This window comes from Bos mutus, chromosome 3, assembly GCF_027580195.1.
Source record: "Bos mutus isolate GX-2022 chromosome 3, NWIPB_WYAK_1.1, whole genome shotgun sequence".
In the NCBI taxonomy this organism is placed as follows: domain Eukaryota; kingdom Metazoa; phylum Chordata; class Mammalia; order Artiodactyla; family Bovidae; genus Bos; species Bos mutus.
In genome coordinates, this window is record NC_091619.1 from 32,846,014 (window position 1) to 32,865,010 (window position 18,997).

The 18,997-nt window shown below is 36.6% G+C and overlaps 1 protein-coding gene across 6 annotated transcripts in view; it reads left to right on the forward strand.

The window, feature by feature from the left end:
- WDR47 (WD repeat domain 47) overlaps positions 1-15,632 on the forward strand; it is a 62,081-nt gene extending 46,449 nt beyond the window's left edge. For 4 of the 6 annotated variants that reach the window (XM_070367561.1, XM_070367564.1, XM_070367563.1 and 1 more), the window contains 7 exons: positions 1,906-1,981; positions 4,060-4,217; positions 8,124-8,292; positions 8,812-8,989; positions 9,689-9,820; positions 12,366-12,584; positions 14,277-15,632. In XM_070367561.1, coding sequence (XP_070223662.1) covers positions 1,906-1,981; positions 4,060-4,217; positions 8,124-8,292; positions 8,812-8,989; positions 9,689-9,820; positions 12,366-12,584; positions 14,277-14,419 — 1,075 coding nt within the window. In that variant the 3' untranslated portion in view covers positions 14,420-15,632. Of the gene's footprint in view, positions 1-1,905; positions 1,982-4,059; positions 4,218-8,123; positions 8,294-8,811; positions 8,990-9,688; positions 9,821-12,365; positions 12,585-14,276 lie in introns of all 6 variants that reach the window. The other 2 variants (XM_070367562.1, XM_070367565.1) reach the window with 1 other exon arrangement.
- The last annotated feature ends 3,365 nt before the right edge of the window (positions 15,633-18,997 follow it).

Consider the following 18,997-nt stretch of genomic DNA (forward strand, 5'->3'; position numbering starts at 1 on the left):
CTTTGTCCATGACTTCTATCTTTAGTAGGCTGCCATTTTCAACCTAGATAGCTGTTTCTTTTCTGTGTGTCTCCACATTTCTGAAAAAATATGCTTCTATTGATGTTTTTATTATCCCTTGATTCCCTGCCAGTTAGATTTAGGTACCATACTACTTACCCACAACACATTAATTTTGTCTACACCTTCTTCTAATATATGTTGGTTTTTGTTAAAAAAACTAAACAAGATAGGTTAACTAGTGTTAACATTACTATGGTCATGTAAATGTTATTTACAACTGAGTCATATAATACAAATATATTTCCTTTTCTCAGAACTGTTTATTTTTCATGGAGAGAGTAATTGCCTCATTTTTGGTGTGCATCTGTATGTGTGCACATGCTTACTTTTCTTGGTACCTATCACTAAACTATCTGCAGATACTGTGACAGAACTGTAAAATCATAAAACTCCTCATTACAGTAAAAAATATCAGGTACTTTTTCTTTCCCCTCTGGGAAACACCCCTCCAGGATCATTCCTGCTTCACTGTATGTTCATTACTTCTAAGCCATTTTATTCAGGCCTGGAGAGTCCTGGGATAGTCCTTCACTATTCTCTTGGGAGTTTCCTTTGCCTCTTCCCTGTATTGAATTCCCTGTTTTCAGGATCTCATGTAGTTTCCTGAAAAGAGGTACAACATCAGAGAAGTTTCTGAGACCTTGCGTGTCTAAATATTTCATTTAGTATAGCTGAGTAAAGAATTCTACAATGGAAATCGTTCCTCGGAGTTTCAAAGGCATCACTTTATGGTCATGTACATATTGAAAAGTCTGATGCCATTGTGATCTGATCCTTTGAATGAGGACTGCTGCTTTTTCTACTGTAGAATTTTTTAGGACTTTGTCTGCCCTGATGTTCTAAAGCTTCATGATGATATCAGAGTAGGTCTGTTTTACTTCATTTTTCTGGATACTTCATGGGCTCTTTTAATCTAGATTCATAAATACTAGAATATTGAAAACATTTATGTAACAATTTTCTTAGCTCTGTTTTCTATTTTTTTTGGTATTATTTTTATCTTTCAAGCTCTTTATTATTCTCTAATTTTCCTTAACTTTTTAAATAGATATTTTTCTTGCATTGTTTCCTCTTGTATTTCTAAGGATTTTAATTATATTTTGGTAGCTTTTGTTTCCTTAATTGTCTTTAGTCTCCATTTAAAAATTTTGTTTTGCTTTGGCTGTGTCCTATGACTTGCGGCATCTTAGTTCCCTGACAAGGGTTGGAACCTGTGTCCCTTGCAGTGGAAGCATGGCGTCCTAACCATTGGCCACCAGGGAATTTCCTAGACTCTGTTTTTTTATTTAGGAGGCTTTCTTCAAGCATTTGTAAGAAGTGAGGTATTTTTTTAAAATGACTAGTTGGAAGGAAGGGCCACAGGTATGGATGCATCTGTTTACCTGTTGGTCTTACAAAAAAGTGATTAAACAGAAACATTGTGTTATTGTGGGACCCTCAACTGTCTAGTTTCTGTTAGTCTTTTCTCTTGGTCCAGATAATTGTTCTAAAGAGCAATCCAGTTTCCTCCTTGGGTTAAAACTTAACCAAAGTGACCAGGATTCTGGAACTAAGCAGGGAAAAGGTAGTGGACATCTTACTATGAAATTTGTACAGTTTGACTTAGTCTTTTTCCCAGAATGGCTTCTCATTCCTTCCTTACAACTAACTATGCTTCGTGTTATGGAATCTAGCATCTCTTAACAGATGGCTCCAGAGAGTAATTATGACTGGGATCAGTGTGGCTTATAAATAAATGTTATAACCCCCAAAGAAATAAATATTAAGACATTGAAAGAGTAAATTAGTTCCTGTTTTGATATTCAGAGTAAACGGTACTTGAATTTCTTTCTATTCACACAGTTCATCAGAACTTTCGGTCATTAAGCCACCTCTTGGAGATTCTTCAGGGAATCTATCAAGATCAAGAGAGGAAGAGGTAATACTTGGGGAAGGAGGTTTTGTTATTTTTATATTTACTTGCAAAGGAAGTATATTTACTTGTCAAGGAATTCTCAATTTAAGGAAAGAACCATCTTTATGTAGTCCTTATTGTTAATAGTGGTAGTAATCTCAAGGTGGTTGAGTTTTCACTGAGTGAAGTGAAGGGGTTGCTGAGAAATAACATTTTGAGAGTATTCATATTAATGGTTCACTGGTGATCTTGGTGCATGAATTGGAGCTGTGTCACTACTCTCTGAACCCTGTGGTTAGTTAGCTAAGATATTTAATATCTTTACTCCTTTGGACTGTGCATCAATACATTTGTTTTCTGCTTTGGAACCAGATATCCTTCCCTAACTAGTATACACCTTCACTCTGTCTAATTTTCTCTAGTTCAAATTTTAATCCCATAAACAAAGTTATTATTTCAGATGCTTATGGGACCAAACAGGTGACATAAATGAATAAAGTTGATTACTTTTGTGATAAGTTCATAAGAATATTTGTCCCTTGCACAAAGAAATATGCTGACCTAATGTTTCCAGTGCTTTTGATTTTCAAGAAAACCTAGAAAGTTGGATTTTTATGTGAAGTCTATTTTTTAAATGTCAGCGGACTTTTAATAAATTTAAATACACTGGAGAAGAGCAAGTAAGATTGTGGCTCTGCCACTTCTGCTATAAAGCAACCCTTAGTAACTATTATTGGAGAAGGCAATGGCACCCCACTCCAGCACTCTTGCCTGGAAAATCCCATGGACGGAGGAGCCTGTGGGCTGCAGTCCATGGGGTCGCTAGGAGTCGGACACGACTGAGTGACTTCACTTTCACTTTGTACTTTCATGCATTGGAGAAGGAAATGGCAACCCACTCCAGTGTTCTTGCCTGGAGAATCCCAGGGATGGGGAGCCTGGTGGGCTGCTGTCTATGGGGTCACACAGAGTCGGACACGACTGAAGCGACTTAGCAGCAGCAGCAGTAACTATTATTAATGTGCCATTGGCCATGTAATCAATGAGTCATTCCCTTCTGTTTTTCTTAGCTACCCGTGTTATTCATTTGGTAAATAGTCAACCTTGTATATGGCTTAATGGAAAATGTATTTCTAGTCAAATACATTGATATGAATAATATAAGAATTCAGTTACATAAGACAGAGTCTAATATATCAGGTTTACCTCCTACTCCCCAATGAGGATGTTTTGCTGCATACATAAAACTTTGGGTAGGGAGATGCATAATCTCTTCATTGATATAATCACTATGGGTTCTAGAGGACTCAGCATACAATCAGAGCTGAAGTAAATTGCCTTTGGAAAGTATGAATGTCAAGTATATACACAAAGACAAAATTTAGGTGGGTCTCTGCACCACCCCCAGCCTGGAGGGCTTTGTTCCAGGTCCAGGATCCAGTCCTAGTCTGGGTAGCAGGGTGGTTTCAGATGACATCAATAGTAGGAGTCACCAAAGCTTTTATACAGCGCTGGTCGAGAGTTTTCCTTCCTCAGAGGAGGGAGGTGAGCAGACAAGTTGACAGTTGAAAACAGAAATGAGGCTGAAATTAAAGGTCCTGATTAAAACCATTTTTACAGTTTTAAAAGGGTATTTTACAATTTGAATTTGAAATAGTAGAGTATTCATTGCTGGAGATAATGGTAAACTTTTTTTTTTAACCCTAAAGTGATTAAATAATACTATTTTATATTTCCTACTTTTAGAAACATGAACAATGGTTTATTGTAAGAACTACAAATGTGGGCTGTTTTTTTCTTGACAGTTGAAGAGAACTTAATATGAGAATGCATATTCTTATGCTTTGTCTTTTGTCATAGAAAAGAAGAAAAACTTGAATGTCTATGAGCCGTCCAAGCTTAGTTTAGCAATGAGTAGCAAAAACAGAAAAATTTGGTTTATTTTAGATTTGCCATTCAAAAGAATGTATGCTTGTATTGATAGTGAACAGTAAAGTGATAAAGTGAATAATACAGTTCAAATGAGTTTAAAATGGGATAAAGATGAATTCTTTCAAATTCTTTTTTTCATAGAATGACTTTCATATTCATTCTGCCCATAGGATGACAAATCAAAGAAGCAGTTTGTTTGTATTAATACCCTAGAAGACACACAAGCTGTTAGAGCAGTGGCTTTTCATCCAGGTGGTGGTCTATATGCTGTCGGTTCAAATTCAAAAACTCTGAGAGTATGTGCCTATCCAGAAGTGATTGATCCAAGGTAAGGAGACATGGTTTGTAGTACCGTTTTTGCTTTAGTTTTAAATTTAGCTATATGGCCCCCTTTTTAAGAATCACCTTTTCAGTAGTGTTTTTCTTTTCCTTTTTTTAAGCTTTTACATTTTTGTTTTCAATACTTAGGAAATATATATAAGAATCACCAATTAACTTTATAAGTTGTTTTTCATAAAATGTTTTTAATTAGGCCCCTGTCCACTCAGTAGCCCAGTTTTCTTTATTTCTGTTGTTTTTTCTCATTTTTAAAATAAATCCACAAAATCCTTATATTCTAGTTAAATTACATAAAGACAAAGTAATGCTAGTTATAGACTTGGAGAAAAATTTAAATGTCTTATACTAATAGCTTCACAGAAGTATTAGGTTGCGGTGTGTGATATTTGACCATTTTGACCTAGAAAGATTGAGTTTTCATTTGGTCAACGTAACTATGATTTTAAACTCTCTTGTTTTAACAGATTATGGGGTTTGAAAATAAGGGATATATCTTTAAAGGCATAGGTTGCAAAAAAAAAAAACAAACAAGCATATGACCTTATGTATTAGGTATACAACTAATTCTTTAAAGTTACTGAGAAAGCAGATATCTTAAACGTAATCTCACAGAAAACTGGATTTGGGCTCTTTTTTGTCAATTTATTTGTTAAGGCTTTTACTGTCAAAATAAATGGGCATAAAGTATTTGGTAGATTTTGTGGTTAGAGAAATGGTCACAAATGGAATAGTTTTCATACCCGTAGACAAAAACATTCAAGCAAAACAAGCCACAGAGCTTTAAAATTTTAAATATGAAAAGGAGTACGTATCATAATGTGTTTTGGAAATTTTTTACAACCCTTAAGGCTTGTTTTTATTATAACCCGTTTGGAGAACAGAGGGGTGAGATTATTTATTTATTTGCATTTTTTGGTATATCTCTGTATCTGAAACTAGAAATTTAGGCTTTTGGTCTGTAGTAGCATTTAAAAGTTGAGAAAAAGAATATGGATCACGTTAGGTGATAGTAATGTCATGTATTGGTGCTATAGGATTATATGAGAGAGAATAGGCAGAATTCCAGATCGGAGAGTGGAAAAGAGCAAAAAACAATTAGGAAGCAGTGCCAAAGACTTTATATATTTAGGGTTCATCTGATCTTAAACTGACTCTCCCTTTTTGTGTTTTTCATGCTGGCACAAGTGTTTCATAGACTCTTCTTAAAGAAACTGATTTTTATGAAAAATAAATTCATTTATTTAACAAATATATTTTGAGCTCCTTCTCTGTGCTAGGCTTTGGGGATAGTTGTGAGTAAAACAAACATATTTATTGACCTTATGGAACTTCTGTTTTAGTGGAGAAGGTGGACATTATCCGGATAGACAAACTCATAAATGTAATTATACATTGTGATAGGTGCTCTGAAGAGAAAGTATAAGGTGCTGTAACAGTAAGATGGAGAGATGAGGAAACTGGGGAGTCAGAGTAGGACGTCTTTGAAGAAGAGGTGTTAAAGTTGAGATCTGTGGGTGGATAGAACCTAGCCATGTGAAAACAAGGAAGAAGATAAGGTTAGAGGGATCATGAAAGGAGAAGGAGCTTGGCTTTTTAAGGAACCAAAACGAGTTCAGATCTGCTGGAGTACAGTGAGCAGAGTGTGATAAGGCTACAGAAGTAGATGTGAACTAAATTACGCAGAGCTTTGTGTCCATTTTGGATTTTATGGTGACTGCAGAGGGAAACTGCTGGAAGTTTTCAACAGAACAGTACTGTGATAAACTTTGGGTCAGATGACAGTAAGATTAAATGCTAAGAGAAAAGTAGGAGGAGGCTGTTGTCAATGGCTGGTGTGATGGCAGTGAAGATGGAGCAAAATGGATGAAGGTAAAATCCATTTAAAGAATTATTTGAAGATATACCTGTGGTGGATTCATTTCGATATTTGGCAAAACTAATACAATATTGTAAAGTTTAAAAATAAAATAAAATTTAAAAAAAGAAAAAAAACAAAATTAGTTGGCCCTAGCAATGAACTCGATATGCAACTGAAAAGAGAATCTTTTGATCTGATTTATTTTCTCTATCACTATTAAACACCTTCTAAGAATTGAAGATTTATCAATATTTCTTGTTCTTTAAAAATTTCTTAATTATGAAAATTTTAAGCATACACAGAAGTGGAGATTAGTACACTGAAATGCAATAACTCAAGATTTTTGGTTGTATTTGCTTCATCCTTTTTGTTTGTTGAAGTATTTTAATGGATATGTCATTTCACCCTTTAGGATGGATCTCCAAAAACATGTGTTAATACATTTTCTTACAGAGACTTGATATTATCATTATACCTAATAAGGCCTTAAGCCTATGTTTTAAAGTACAAATAAGAGGCTACTCCAGTAAACCAATGTTCAGTTCAGTTCAGTCGCTCAGTCGTGTCCAACTCTTTGTGACCCCATGAATCGCAGCATGCCAGGCCTCCCTGTCCATCACCAACTCCCGGAGTTCACTCAGACTCACGTCCATCGAGTCAGTGATGCCATCCAGCCATCTCATCCTCTGTCGTCCCCTTCTCCTCCTGCCTCCAATCCCTCCCAGCATCAAAGTCTTTTCCAATGAGTCAACTCTTCGCATGAGGTGGCCAAAGTATTGGAGTTTCAGCTTTAGCATCATTCCTTCCAAAGAAATTCCAGGGCTGATCTCCTTCAGAATGGACTGGTTGGCTCTCCTTGCAGTCCCAGGGACTCTCAAGAGTCTTCTCCAACACCACAGTTCAAAAGCATCAATTCTTCGGTGCTCAGCTTTCTTCACAGTCCAACTCTCACATCCATACATGCCCACTGGAAAAACCATAGCCTTGACTAGACGGACCTTTGTTATCTAGGTTGGTCATAACTTTCCTTCCAAGGAGTAAGCGTCTTTTAATTTCATGGCTGCAGTCACCATCTATAGTGATTTTGGAGCCCAGAAGAATAAAGTCTGACACTGTTTGCACTGTTTCCCCATCTATTTCCCATGAAGTGATGGGCCCAGATGCCATGATCTTCATTTTCTGAATGTTGAGCTTTAAGCCAACTTTTTCACTCTCCACTTTCACTTTCATCAAGAGACTTTTTAGTTCCTCTTCACTTTGTGCTCCCATTAAAGGCCAAGCTCTCAAGGAGCATGGCATTTAAGACCTTCCTCAGTTGGACTTGCAGCTGCTCACCCATCCTATCTTTCTCAGTCTCTGGAATGCCCCAGGTTTCTCCCAGTCCCACAGACTTTTTCCCATGCTGTATGCTGGACCGGGGTCTCTACTGTGTTTTGTCTTCACTGAAGCAGTTCACCTGCCTTCATCTTTTTGTATAATAATTCTCCCTGTCCTTTAAGGCCTAGTACTTTGTATTGGACTATAACATTTATATTCAATACTTCCTTTACTGTATGTGGACAGTCGTGAAACATCTATCTCTGCCAGATATATTAAACTCAGGACAGAGCTCTAGCTGCTTTTAATTTTTCTCTATCCTTTGTCTTTTCTTTGCCCCAGGCAGTTGCTCATATTATATGTTTAATAAATGCTTATCGAACTTTTTAAATTTGGAAGACTTACTAGCTCTTTTTTAGAAATCTTTTGAGTTTCTGAATTAAAATCCATGAAAAATATGAAGACTTAAAAATATCCTGTTCTGTATGTGGTCTGAAATAAGACTCAAGATTAGTATAATAATGGTTAATAATTTTTTATGGTTGGATTTTGATTTTAAATATGCTTTAAATTTGTTTCATCTAAGATTTTGAAAAGTGTTATTAACATGTTGTCTGATACGTTTTTGCTCTCTCCCTCAAGAACAACCATAATACAGAAACTTCACATTCATTTACTAAGCAAGAAATTGAAATATCTTTTTGCAATTTTTCTTTCCAGTGCACATGACATACCTAAGCAGCCAGTGGTACGTTTTAAAAGGAATAAACATCACAAAGGATCCATTTACTGTGTGGCCTGGAGTCCCTGTGGGCAGTTACTTGCGACAGGGTCAAATGACAAATACGTCAAAGTGCTGCCCTTCAATGCAGAGACTTGTAATGCAACAGGTAGGGGCCGAGTATGTAAGCAATAGCCTCCTAGTGTGTTCTTTATGTTTCCCCATGTGTGTCTCTAATACAGCTCTATACTGTTTTTGGTAAAATCCAAGAATATACCCTTAAGAATTGTTTACAATTGCTTGCATTCATGAGGCATTATTCTTTTTTAGTAAGTTCTTACAAGGTGGCTGGGTGAATAACTTCCAGACTTGTATTCGTGAAATTTTCTAGAGTATCTGTTTTTTTCTTTCATTTTCTTTTGAGATTTATCTTGGCTTTTAAGCCAAGAAGATAACTCTGTATATGGCTCTGTTTTAGTGATGGTGGTAACTGAATCGATATTTTGATTTCTTGAAGATTTTGTTTTTATTCAGTAAAATGAAATTGATTATTATATCAATCCCCAAATGATTATAGAGCATACCACTCTACCATTCTTCTCCTCTTGGTCAGTTTGGAGGCAGTTTAACAATCTTTAAATTATCACAGTAAGTTGAGCAGCGTCTTTTTTTAAAATTCTTATTGCTGTTTCAGGACCGGATCTGGAATTTAGTATGCATGATGGGACAATTAGAGACTTGGCATTTATGGAAGGCCCAGAAAGTGGTGGAGCTATTTTGATAAGTGCTGGAGCAGGGGATTGTAACATTTATACAACTGACTGTCAGAGAGGACAGGGCCTCCATGCTCTGAGTGGACATACTGGTATGTGATATCAGTCTCAGATGCTACTCTTTCTTTTGTTCATCTCATGCTTTTTTCCCCAATGCATTTTCATTAATGAGGGTATATTGCATCAAAAGGGATTTCTTCAGGAGAAGAACGTTTTATTTCAAAAACTAAGTCATGAACTTTCGATAACAACACAGTAACTGTAGCTGACATTTTCCTGTTTGCTAAAGCCTTTACTTATACACATAATTCCTTAATTTAACCCTCACAACAACCTTATAAGCCTGAAGTTCCTGTCTCCATTTTATACGTGAAAAAAGCAAAATTTGAAAAGGCAAAATGACTTGCTCATTATCTTACGGCTGATCATGACAGAACAGAGGTATCTCCCCAGATCTCTCCCGTCCAAAGCTGGTGATGTAACCCTGCAATCCTGTGTTTCCTCTTTGGAAAATTTGCCATAATTTCAAATGGTACTTTTTTTTTTTCAGTACTAATTATGATGTCCTGAAATATTTGACTCATCACAAAAGGTTTATGATTTTGATACAAGTTTTACTGAATTTAATTTTTTGAAAATTGCCAATATATTTGATATATGTGGAAAATCTCTACCACACAGTTTGAGTAACTAGATTATAAACATTCTCAACAATAAAGAATACTTAGCTTTGAATGTGTTATAGCAAAGTACTGTCCCACAGTAATAACTGACTCTGTGATCTTTTATAGGGCATATTTTAGCACTTTATACTTGGAGTGGCTGGATGATTGCATCTGGTTCCCAAGATAAGACTGTTAGATTCTGGGATCTTCGAGTACCAAGCTGTGTTCGTGTTGTTGGCACAACATTCCATGGAACTGGTAGGTTTTTCTGGAATTTAAATACATTTATATGAGAAAGAAACTTTATAAATTGCATTGACCTACTTCTTTGCCCCTGCAAAATATTAAAAAATAGGAACAATATAAACTAAATACTTGGTATTTTATTGAGTAAATTCTTACTTTAAATTTACTTTAAATTCTTAAATTCCTTCATCTGTTATTCTATTTGTAAAAATAATATTCAACTAAGGAAATCGAGACCCAGGGAGATTAAATATCATGCCCTAATTATTCTGTTAGCAGGGCATTTTAGAACTCAGACCTTTTAAAAGAACATTTTTAAATGCATACATATGGCAGAAATTGAACAAAAGGTTATAGATCATTGTCTTCTTACTCCCATTTCTTGGTGTCTTCCCCTAAGGGACCAGTTTCTTATTTATTGTTCTAGAAATACTCTGTAAGTATATAACCAAAATGTTTGTGTATAATTTCCCTTCTCCTTTAAACACACATATACACAGACACAAATTGTAGCGTATTTGCCTTACTTTTTTAACTTAACAAGGATTGCTCCATGTAAACTGAGGTTACTGCTCTTTGTGTTATATAGATCACCTTTTAAAATACTGGTATCTTAAGAGTGACACAGTATTCTGCCATTATTTTTGAGTCCTTTTCTGCCTTTCTATTTTTTAATAGCAATTCTAAGGTACTTTTCCAAGTGAAAACGCCTGTCTTTCATTCTTAATTTTTTTGTTTTCTTTGAAAATGCTTTCTCCTCTCAGCTTTCATGGACATTGTTCTGTACTTTGAATCAACTCATATATGCTCTTCCACATGGTCAAGTGCTACTCATATTTGGTCTCAGCTCTTTCTAGCACCTAGCCAGAAAAGTCTTCTTTGCCTTAATTTGGGACCTTACTGTTATTTCTGTCTTTGAACTTCATTTATTTCCTTTAGACTTCATTTATTTCCTTTATCAGTACTTAAGATTATATATTTGTGTGTGGTCTCCTTCAATACAAATATTTTAAGTTTCACAAAGGCAGCAGTCATATATATTTTATTTCTCAGGGTAGATTTAGCACCTACCATAGTGCCTGGCCCAAAGCAGTAGTGTTATAATAACTGTTGAATAAATGAACCTAGATTTCCGTTGTCACCATAAACTTTGCATGTGTAAAGCTAAACTCGTTATATCCTCTCTTCTTCCCATTTTCTCTGTTTTTGATAATGGTTCTCTTATTTCCTTATGCATCTAGATTTGAAATCTGGGGCTCATTTTTGACTTCTTTTTTTTTGCCCCCCGTCAGGCAGTTAATTGCCAAGACTATTGATTCTTTATTCAGTTTTTCCTGAAATCTGTGTGTCAACATTCAGGCCCTATTTTCTTCATTATTTTGCTATTCTATCTTATCTTCCAGTGGGTTCCCTTCTGTAGTCTGTCCATTTTAATTTGATACACACTTTCACATATATTAATCTTCCTAGAGCACTCCTTGGGTCATGTAAGTCTCTTGCTGAGAAACCTGCAGTGATGTTGTATTCTGTACAGGAACAAGCTCACACTGTACAGTTTGGCTTTCAAGATGCTTGACAGGTTTAGCCCTAACCTGCCTTTATGTCTTAGCTACAAGCTACCTTTTATGTTAACGTACTAAATCAAGTAACTCCAGCCAAACTAAACTACCTATCCTTAAATGTTTTTATTCTTTTCCTTTAAACATCTTCTCATGTAACTGTTCCTGATAGCCTCTTTTCTCTATCAAAAATTCAAGCAAAGATTATTTTTAATTACATGTATGTGTAATTATGTAAATGCATTCTCTCTTATTTATACTATTTACTGTTCTTCAGGACCTGACTTAGGTCCCCTTTTTCTTCCCAGGCCACTTTGGTTTACAGTAGTGTGTGTCAACCTTATTTTCATTATTGCTTCCCCTATGGGGAAAAACAAAATTATTTTTTTCCTAACAAGAGAAATTAAATACTAAGGAATGAGATTTTGGTTTGGTAGGGCTAAACTTTGAAGGGCTCCAAACCCTTGTTAACATTTAGGATTTTTTTGTCCCCTGAGAACCATTTTGCATCCCCTTGGAGGCATTGTTGTATGGCCTAAAGGGTCTGACCTGTGGACTCAGAGCTTATTTTTGGTTCAGTTCCTGTTGGTAGTTAATTATGTGTTGCTTAGAGATATTTTCCGCACTGTGTCCTAAAACATTTTGTTATTTAATCTTTTGTTCCCAGCTAGACTCTGAGCTAGGCATAGGAGAATTCTGGACACTTAACCAGCAGTGGGGCATTGGGAAAGGTGGCTCATCTGTTGCACTATAGGTAAAGCTCCAGGGGGTTCTCCCAGAGGACCAAAAAAAAAAAAAAAGATCTTTCTCATTTCTCACAGAATCTTGCTTCTAAGGATGCAAGTATTTATCAGTTGATTATTGGATTCTTCTATAACTGAACAGTATTAACAAGCTTATTAAATCTTTAGTGTATGATTCAGTGAAAATAAATAGCTGTTGAAGTTTAACTGTATTGATTTTTGCATATTGAAACTTTCATTCCTCCTGCTCTACAGGCAGTGCAGTGGCATCTGTAGCTGTAGATCCTAGTGGCCGTCTTTTAGCCACAGGACAAGAAGATTCCAGCTGCATGTTATATGACATAAGAGGAGGAAGAATGGTGCAAAGTTACCACCCTCATTCCAGTGATGTTCGCTCTGTCCGATTCTCTCCTGGAGCTCACTACTTGCTAACAGGATCCTATGACATGAAAATAAAGGTGACAGACCTACAAGGTGATGGAAGTTGCTCTCCCCTCTTTTTTTAGTCTTTCCTATTGTACTTGGGGTCTTTCTTTTATGTTAATCTAGTGTAATTGACTATACATCATTTTCAGGTTTCAGTTTTATAGCTTTTATGAGCAAATTACTTGGTAATGTATTGTGACAAATTATTAAACCAAGTGAATTGTTAAATGGTTTATAAAATATTTAAAAGAATCAACATTTATTATATTGGATCATTTTGAGATCAATGATAGTAAATGTTAAAATATACATTTATGTACTCCTATTTACTCCTACTTTAAAATACTTAGGGTATTAATATAATCTGTATATTTCCAGTATCTAGTTTTGTTTTAAAACATACATTAAGCAGGTGTTTATTGTATACCAACTAGGGACAGATAGAGAGATGAATAAGACAGGTAACTTTCTTACAGATGGAGCTTACACTTTAGAGGCCAATAAAAAGCAAACTAATAAACAGTGTAATTTTAGGTATTGGCTAGTGCTATTAAAAAATTATCAAGGTTAGAGAAAGTAACAAGGTAGACAGGGGAAACCTATGCTAGACAGGCTAGAGCAGGTCTCACCAAGAAGTGCCATTTGCACAGAGACCTGATGAGAAGGACAAGCCATGCCAGGACCCTAGGAACAGACCATAGGTTAAGGTGCTGAGGCAGGAATGGGTTTGGTTTAATCATGACACTACAGGAAACCAGTGTGGCTGGAATTTAGTGAACCAAAGGAAAGAGAGACAGGAGAATAAATCAGAGGCAGGGTTTTGTAGGCATTTTAAAAAGCAGAATAAGAATCCTTTGGAAGATTTAAAACAGGGAGTGATATGGTCTGAAATTTTAAAAAATAATTTTGAGTTATAGGGACAGTGGATTATAAGTATAAATATTAGTGAGAAAGCAACTGGACCAGTTCCATGGGAGATGATGGTGGCTTGGACTAGGGTTGTAGACGGGGAGGTATAATAGTAAGAAGTGACTGAATTAGGAATGTATTTTAATTTGTTTCCATTAGATTTGGGCAGGGAGGGAAAAAAGCAATCAGTGCTGATTCCTAGGTTTTTGGCATGAGCAAAGCAGATGGTACCATTAATTGAGATGAGGAAGACAGGTAGGGAGAGAGACAGGTTTAGGCAAGAAAATCAAGAGTTTGCTTTAAACAAGTTAAACTTAAGATGACTGGTAAGGCAATCAAATGAGATGTCAAATAGCTACTTGTATACCAGCCTGAAGCTCAGATGAGAAGTCAAGGTTGGTGATGAAATATGCATGGATGGTGTAAGTATCTAAATGGCTATGGTAGCATGGTACTGGATGAAATTTCGTAGCAGGTGAGGTAGAAAGGAAACAAATTTGAAAGCTGACTGCTAGGATTCACCAGAATTTAAGTCAGGAAGAAGAGGGCAGTCATCAAAGGAGACTGGGGTGTAGTGGCACTGAAGTCGAGGAGATAGGAAGAGTGAGAGAGTTTCAGGGAGACAGTGGCAGCTGTGTCATGTTGCTGTGCAGGTGTTACCAAATACTGCTCATGTAATTAGGTCTTCAGTAATTTAAACTGTTTAAACTTTTCAGTGTACTATATTAATGTGTTAGGCTTTTATATACTGTAGTGTCTTAAAGTAATAGGAGACCTATGAAATCTATACATATTCTGTAATGTAAATCAAATCTCTTTTCTTTAATTTAGGAGACCTCACCAAACAGCTTCCTATAATGGTGGTGGGGGAACACAAAGACAAAGTGATTCAGTGCAGATGGCACACCCAGGATCTTTCCTTCCTGTCATCCTCTGCAGACAGAACTGTAACCCTCTGGACTTACAATGGATAGAGTACAGCCACTGTCAATCTATGCAGTGAAAGCAGAGACTTAAGACTACTGAGTTGTGAACATTACGAAGCTGAAGAACATGGGTTGACCTGGAAAGTGGCTTAGCACGAGGAGGCCCCTTATTACCATGTACCCCTGTGATAGGAGCTATTGGGTGGTGTTATTCTGCAGTGCTTTGAGTCTTCCACGTGAGCTCGTGCTGCTGTGACCTGCTGTATGTAGTCTTGTTGCCAAAGTCTGCGGAAGAGCTCTTATGTTGTCAGTGTGCACTCAAAGTCAAGGTGGATGATGTGTGTTCGGTTTAGTATTAAATGCATTCCTTGATCTTTGCCTAAATAACAGTTTTATATACATACTGAAACTGAACTATACTTTAAGCATATTACTACATGTAACGCAACCAAGTTCTACACAGATTAAACATAGGTATTCAGAAATTACTTTTGCTTTTCTCACAACCCCTGAGGATACTGTATCACTTTTCAGCTAGAGGTCAGAATTTTATGTCTCTCCAGAGTTACATTGTTACTTTAACTAAGGATCATTATGGAGTTTTAAAATGGATGGAAAACTGCTTCTTAGTGCATTATGTGGTATAGGCCTTTTCTTTTTTCTTAAACCCAGGGATATAATTATTACTTTGTCATATTATTTTGTTTCAGGCTTAAAAGGTAAACGTGTTTGCTTCAGAAACTTGTTCATTTCAATTTTTTGAATGCAACAAGATACCTCCCTTCTAAACTGTACTGTAGGCAGAGCAGCAGCGTTATGTGATGCAGAACTTGACGGTACAGTAAATTTACTGGCTAGCATTTTTCCTCTTAAAAATTTAAGACTTTGCCATAGACTATAGCATGGCTTGAAATGCTATGTCTGCATGATAATTTAAAATGGGAAATTTAAATTTTGCACTCCAAAAGCTTATTTGGACTTTTTTTCTTGCACTGTTTTGTGTAATTCAGAATAATGGTTTTATTTCTATGGTATTGTAGATCCTAACATTTATGTACCTTTATTTTCATATTGTACAGTAATTTACTTTAAATTATTAAATAGGCTATTTATTTTAAATGCATTTGAGTTGGTTCTAATTATTGAACTGTCTGTGCACTGTATGTAGCAAGCATTTTTAATCTATTGTATACAAGTGGAAAAGGTATTAGAAGTGTAACTGTGCTATTATTTCAATAAAGACCTCTTCACACCTAAACTATTCCTGTCTCTCAGTGTCTCTGGTTTTAAGTCTAGAATGCTGTTTCTCCAGTTTACTCGGCAACTTTTGTGTCTTTTCTTTTATTCACTATCTAGAGAACTTTCTACCCTGAATATACTGTGAAAGTTGATTAATAAAAGCCAGGCAAAATGTATAAATTCTAAGTTAGATTGCAGCTACATTGAACTGAGTACTTTAGAAACAAAATCTGATTAGTTTGTGGCTATTCAATAGTACCGTTTTCCTACCTCTCAGGTATGCAGAAGAGAATTTTGCTAAAAACAGGCCAGTCTCCTTTAGTGTACTTTCATACTTAGTACTACACATTCTAGATATTATAGCAGGTCATGAGTGTTAAGTTTAAAAGTAGGGGAATAAAAGGGGGGGCAGTTTCTTGAGGTAAACCAGATCAACTTCATGGTGAAAAGTGTTCATAAAATTATGTCTTCTACCTCCATCACTGTCAGGGAGAAAACTTGAAGATCTTCCAGTATGTTGGGTATTCGTTTTCCCTTTGCAGTGCATTAGACAATAAGCACTAAAAGTTACCTTATTTCAATAGCTATCTGGTTATATGTCATTTTTTCTGTGCATCCTCACTGTCTTCTGCATGGAAGTAAATGTGAGAAGCTTCATGTGAGAAAAGAGAACTGGAGTATCTACATTCTCTGACTCCTTAGTTGGGGGGTTCATGGAAGGAGAGTGGGGATGGGAGGGTGGTACAGACCTTGATTTCTCCCTGGCAGAAGCTTCAGAGGTCTGATTCAAGTTTCATTTTTATTTTTTTGGCCATGCCATGCAGCTTGTGGGATTGAACCCCACAATCCCGACCAGGGATTGAACCTGTGTCACGGCAATGAATGTGCTGAGTCTTAACCACTGGATTTCAGGGAATTACCCAAATTTCATTTTTTAAATGTTTAAGTGTTTTTAAAAATTGAGATAAGCTAAAAGACATAACAGTGAAAGGGTATTTCCCATGAAATCAGAGAAAATACTTGCAAGTCATGTCTGATAATGGATTAATATTCAGAATATATAAAGGTCTCCTATCAAAAATTAATTTAAAAATGGGCAAAAGACTTGAATAGACATTTCTTCAAAGATGACAGACAAATGGCCAATAAGCATGTGAAAAGATACTCTATCACTAATCATTAGGGAAATGCAACTGAAAACCGCCTCACACCCAGTAGGAGATCCACTATCAAAAAAAAAATAATAGGGACTTCCCTGGTGGTTTAGTGGTTGAGGCTGTGCTCCCAATGCAGGGGGTACAGGTTTGATCCCTGATGCAGGAACTAAGATCACACATGCTACGTGGTGTGGCCAAAAAACAAAAACAAGTAGGTTGTGGAGAAATTGGAACTCTTGTGCACCGTTGAAGGGAATACAAAATGGTGCAGCCATTGTGGAAAACAGTATGGTGGTTCCTCAAAAAATGAAAAACAGAATTACTGTTTAATCCAGCAATCCCACTTACCTCTAAGTGGGATCAAACTAATTCTGTTCCGAAAGAGTTCCGAATTCTCCACAACCTACTTGTTTTTGTTTTTTGGCCACACTGCAGAGTATATCATGAGAAACGCTGGGCTGGAAGAAGCACAAGCTGGAATCAAGATTGCCGGGAGAAATAATAACCTCAGATGTGCAGATGACATCAGGCAGAAAGTGAAGAAGAACTAAAAAGCCTCTTGATGAAAGTGAAAGTGGAGAGTGAAAAAGTTGGCTTAAAGCTCAACATTCAGAAAACGAAGATCATGGCATCCGGTCCCATCACTTCATGGCAAATAGATGGGGAAACAGTGGAAACCATGTCAGACTTTATTTTTGGGGGCTCCAAAATCACTGCAGATGGTGACTGCAGCCATGAAATTAAAAGACGCTTACTCCTTGGAAGGAAAGTTATGACCAACCTAGATAGCATATTCAAAAGCAGAGACATTAGTTTTCCAACAAAGGCCCTTCTAGTCAAGGCTATGGTTTTTCCTGTGGTCATGTATGGATGTGAGAGTTGGACTGTGAAGAAGGCTGAGTGCCGAAGAATTGATGCTTTTGAACTGTGGTGTTGGAGAAGACTCTCATGAGAGTCCCTTGGACTGCAAGGAGAGCCAACCAGTCCATTCTGAAGGAGATCAGCCCTGGGATTTCTTTGGAAGGAATGATGCTAAAGCTGAAACTCCAGTACTTTGGCCACCTCATGCGAAGAGCTGACTCATTGGAAAAGACTCTGATACTGGGAGGGATTGGGGGCAGGAGGAGAAGGGGACGACAGAGGATGAGATGGCTGGGTAGCATCACTGACTCGAAGGACGTGAGTCTGAGTGAACTCCGGGAGTTGGTGATGGACAGGGAGGCCTGGCGTGCTGCGATTCATGGGGTCGCAAAGAGTCGGACACGACTGAGCGACTGAACTGATGCTCAAAATAATTGAAATCGGGGTCACAAAGAGATATTGTACACTGATGTTCATAGCAGCATTATAAGAGCCAAAAGGTGAAAGAAACTGGAGTCCAACAGATAAATAAGCTGTGGTATACAATACAATGGAATAATTTCAGCCTTTAAAAAGGAAGGACATTTTGATACATATTATAACGTGGTTGATTCTTGAGGATATTATGCTAAGTGAAATAGGTCAGTTACAGAAAGACAAATGTTATATGATTCCACTCAAGGTACCTGGAGTAGACAAATTCATAGAGATGAGTATCTTTGGTGGTTGCCCTGGGCAAAGAGGAAATAATGAATTTTACAAGGTGCACAGAGTTTCAGTTTTGCAGGATTAAAAGATTTATGGAGATGGGTGGTGGTCATACTTGCACAACAATATAAATGTCCTTAGTGACAATTCTACTCTTAAAAACGGTTAAGATGATAAATTTTGTGTCAGGTGTATTTTAGTTTAAAAAAAATTGTGAAAAGCAACATACACACTCAAGTGTACTACATAATATGCCAAATTTTAACATACTTTGAAATTTGCTGCCAATAATCTTATGTACACCTCTCATTCCTCCTAATGTGTAAAATTCATTACTTCTTCTTTGGAGAATTTTCTGAACCTGCAAGGCCAGTACTTACGGACAAAATCAAAGCAAAACTTAGTATTTCCAATTACCACAAAGCGTGCACTCCCCAACCCTTCCCCAGACCCAATACTACAGGACTACTGTTGTCATTAATTATGCCCCATTAAAAAAATTATGCTCAGAACAGATTTATGGGTTTTATTGCAAATATTAAGTATTCTAGAACTTAGAGGAAAATAAATGGATAAGAAAATATGCTTCGTACCCGTTTAATATATTTGGCTTCGAAGTAAGATTTCACTTGGAGAGTTCAGCTTATGAGGATCAAGAAAT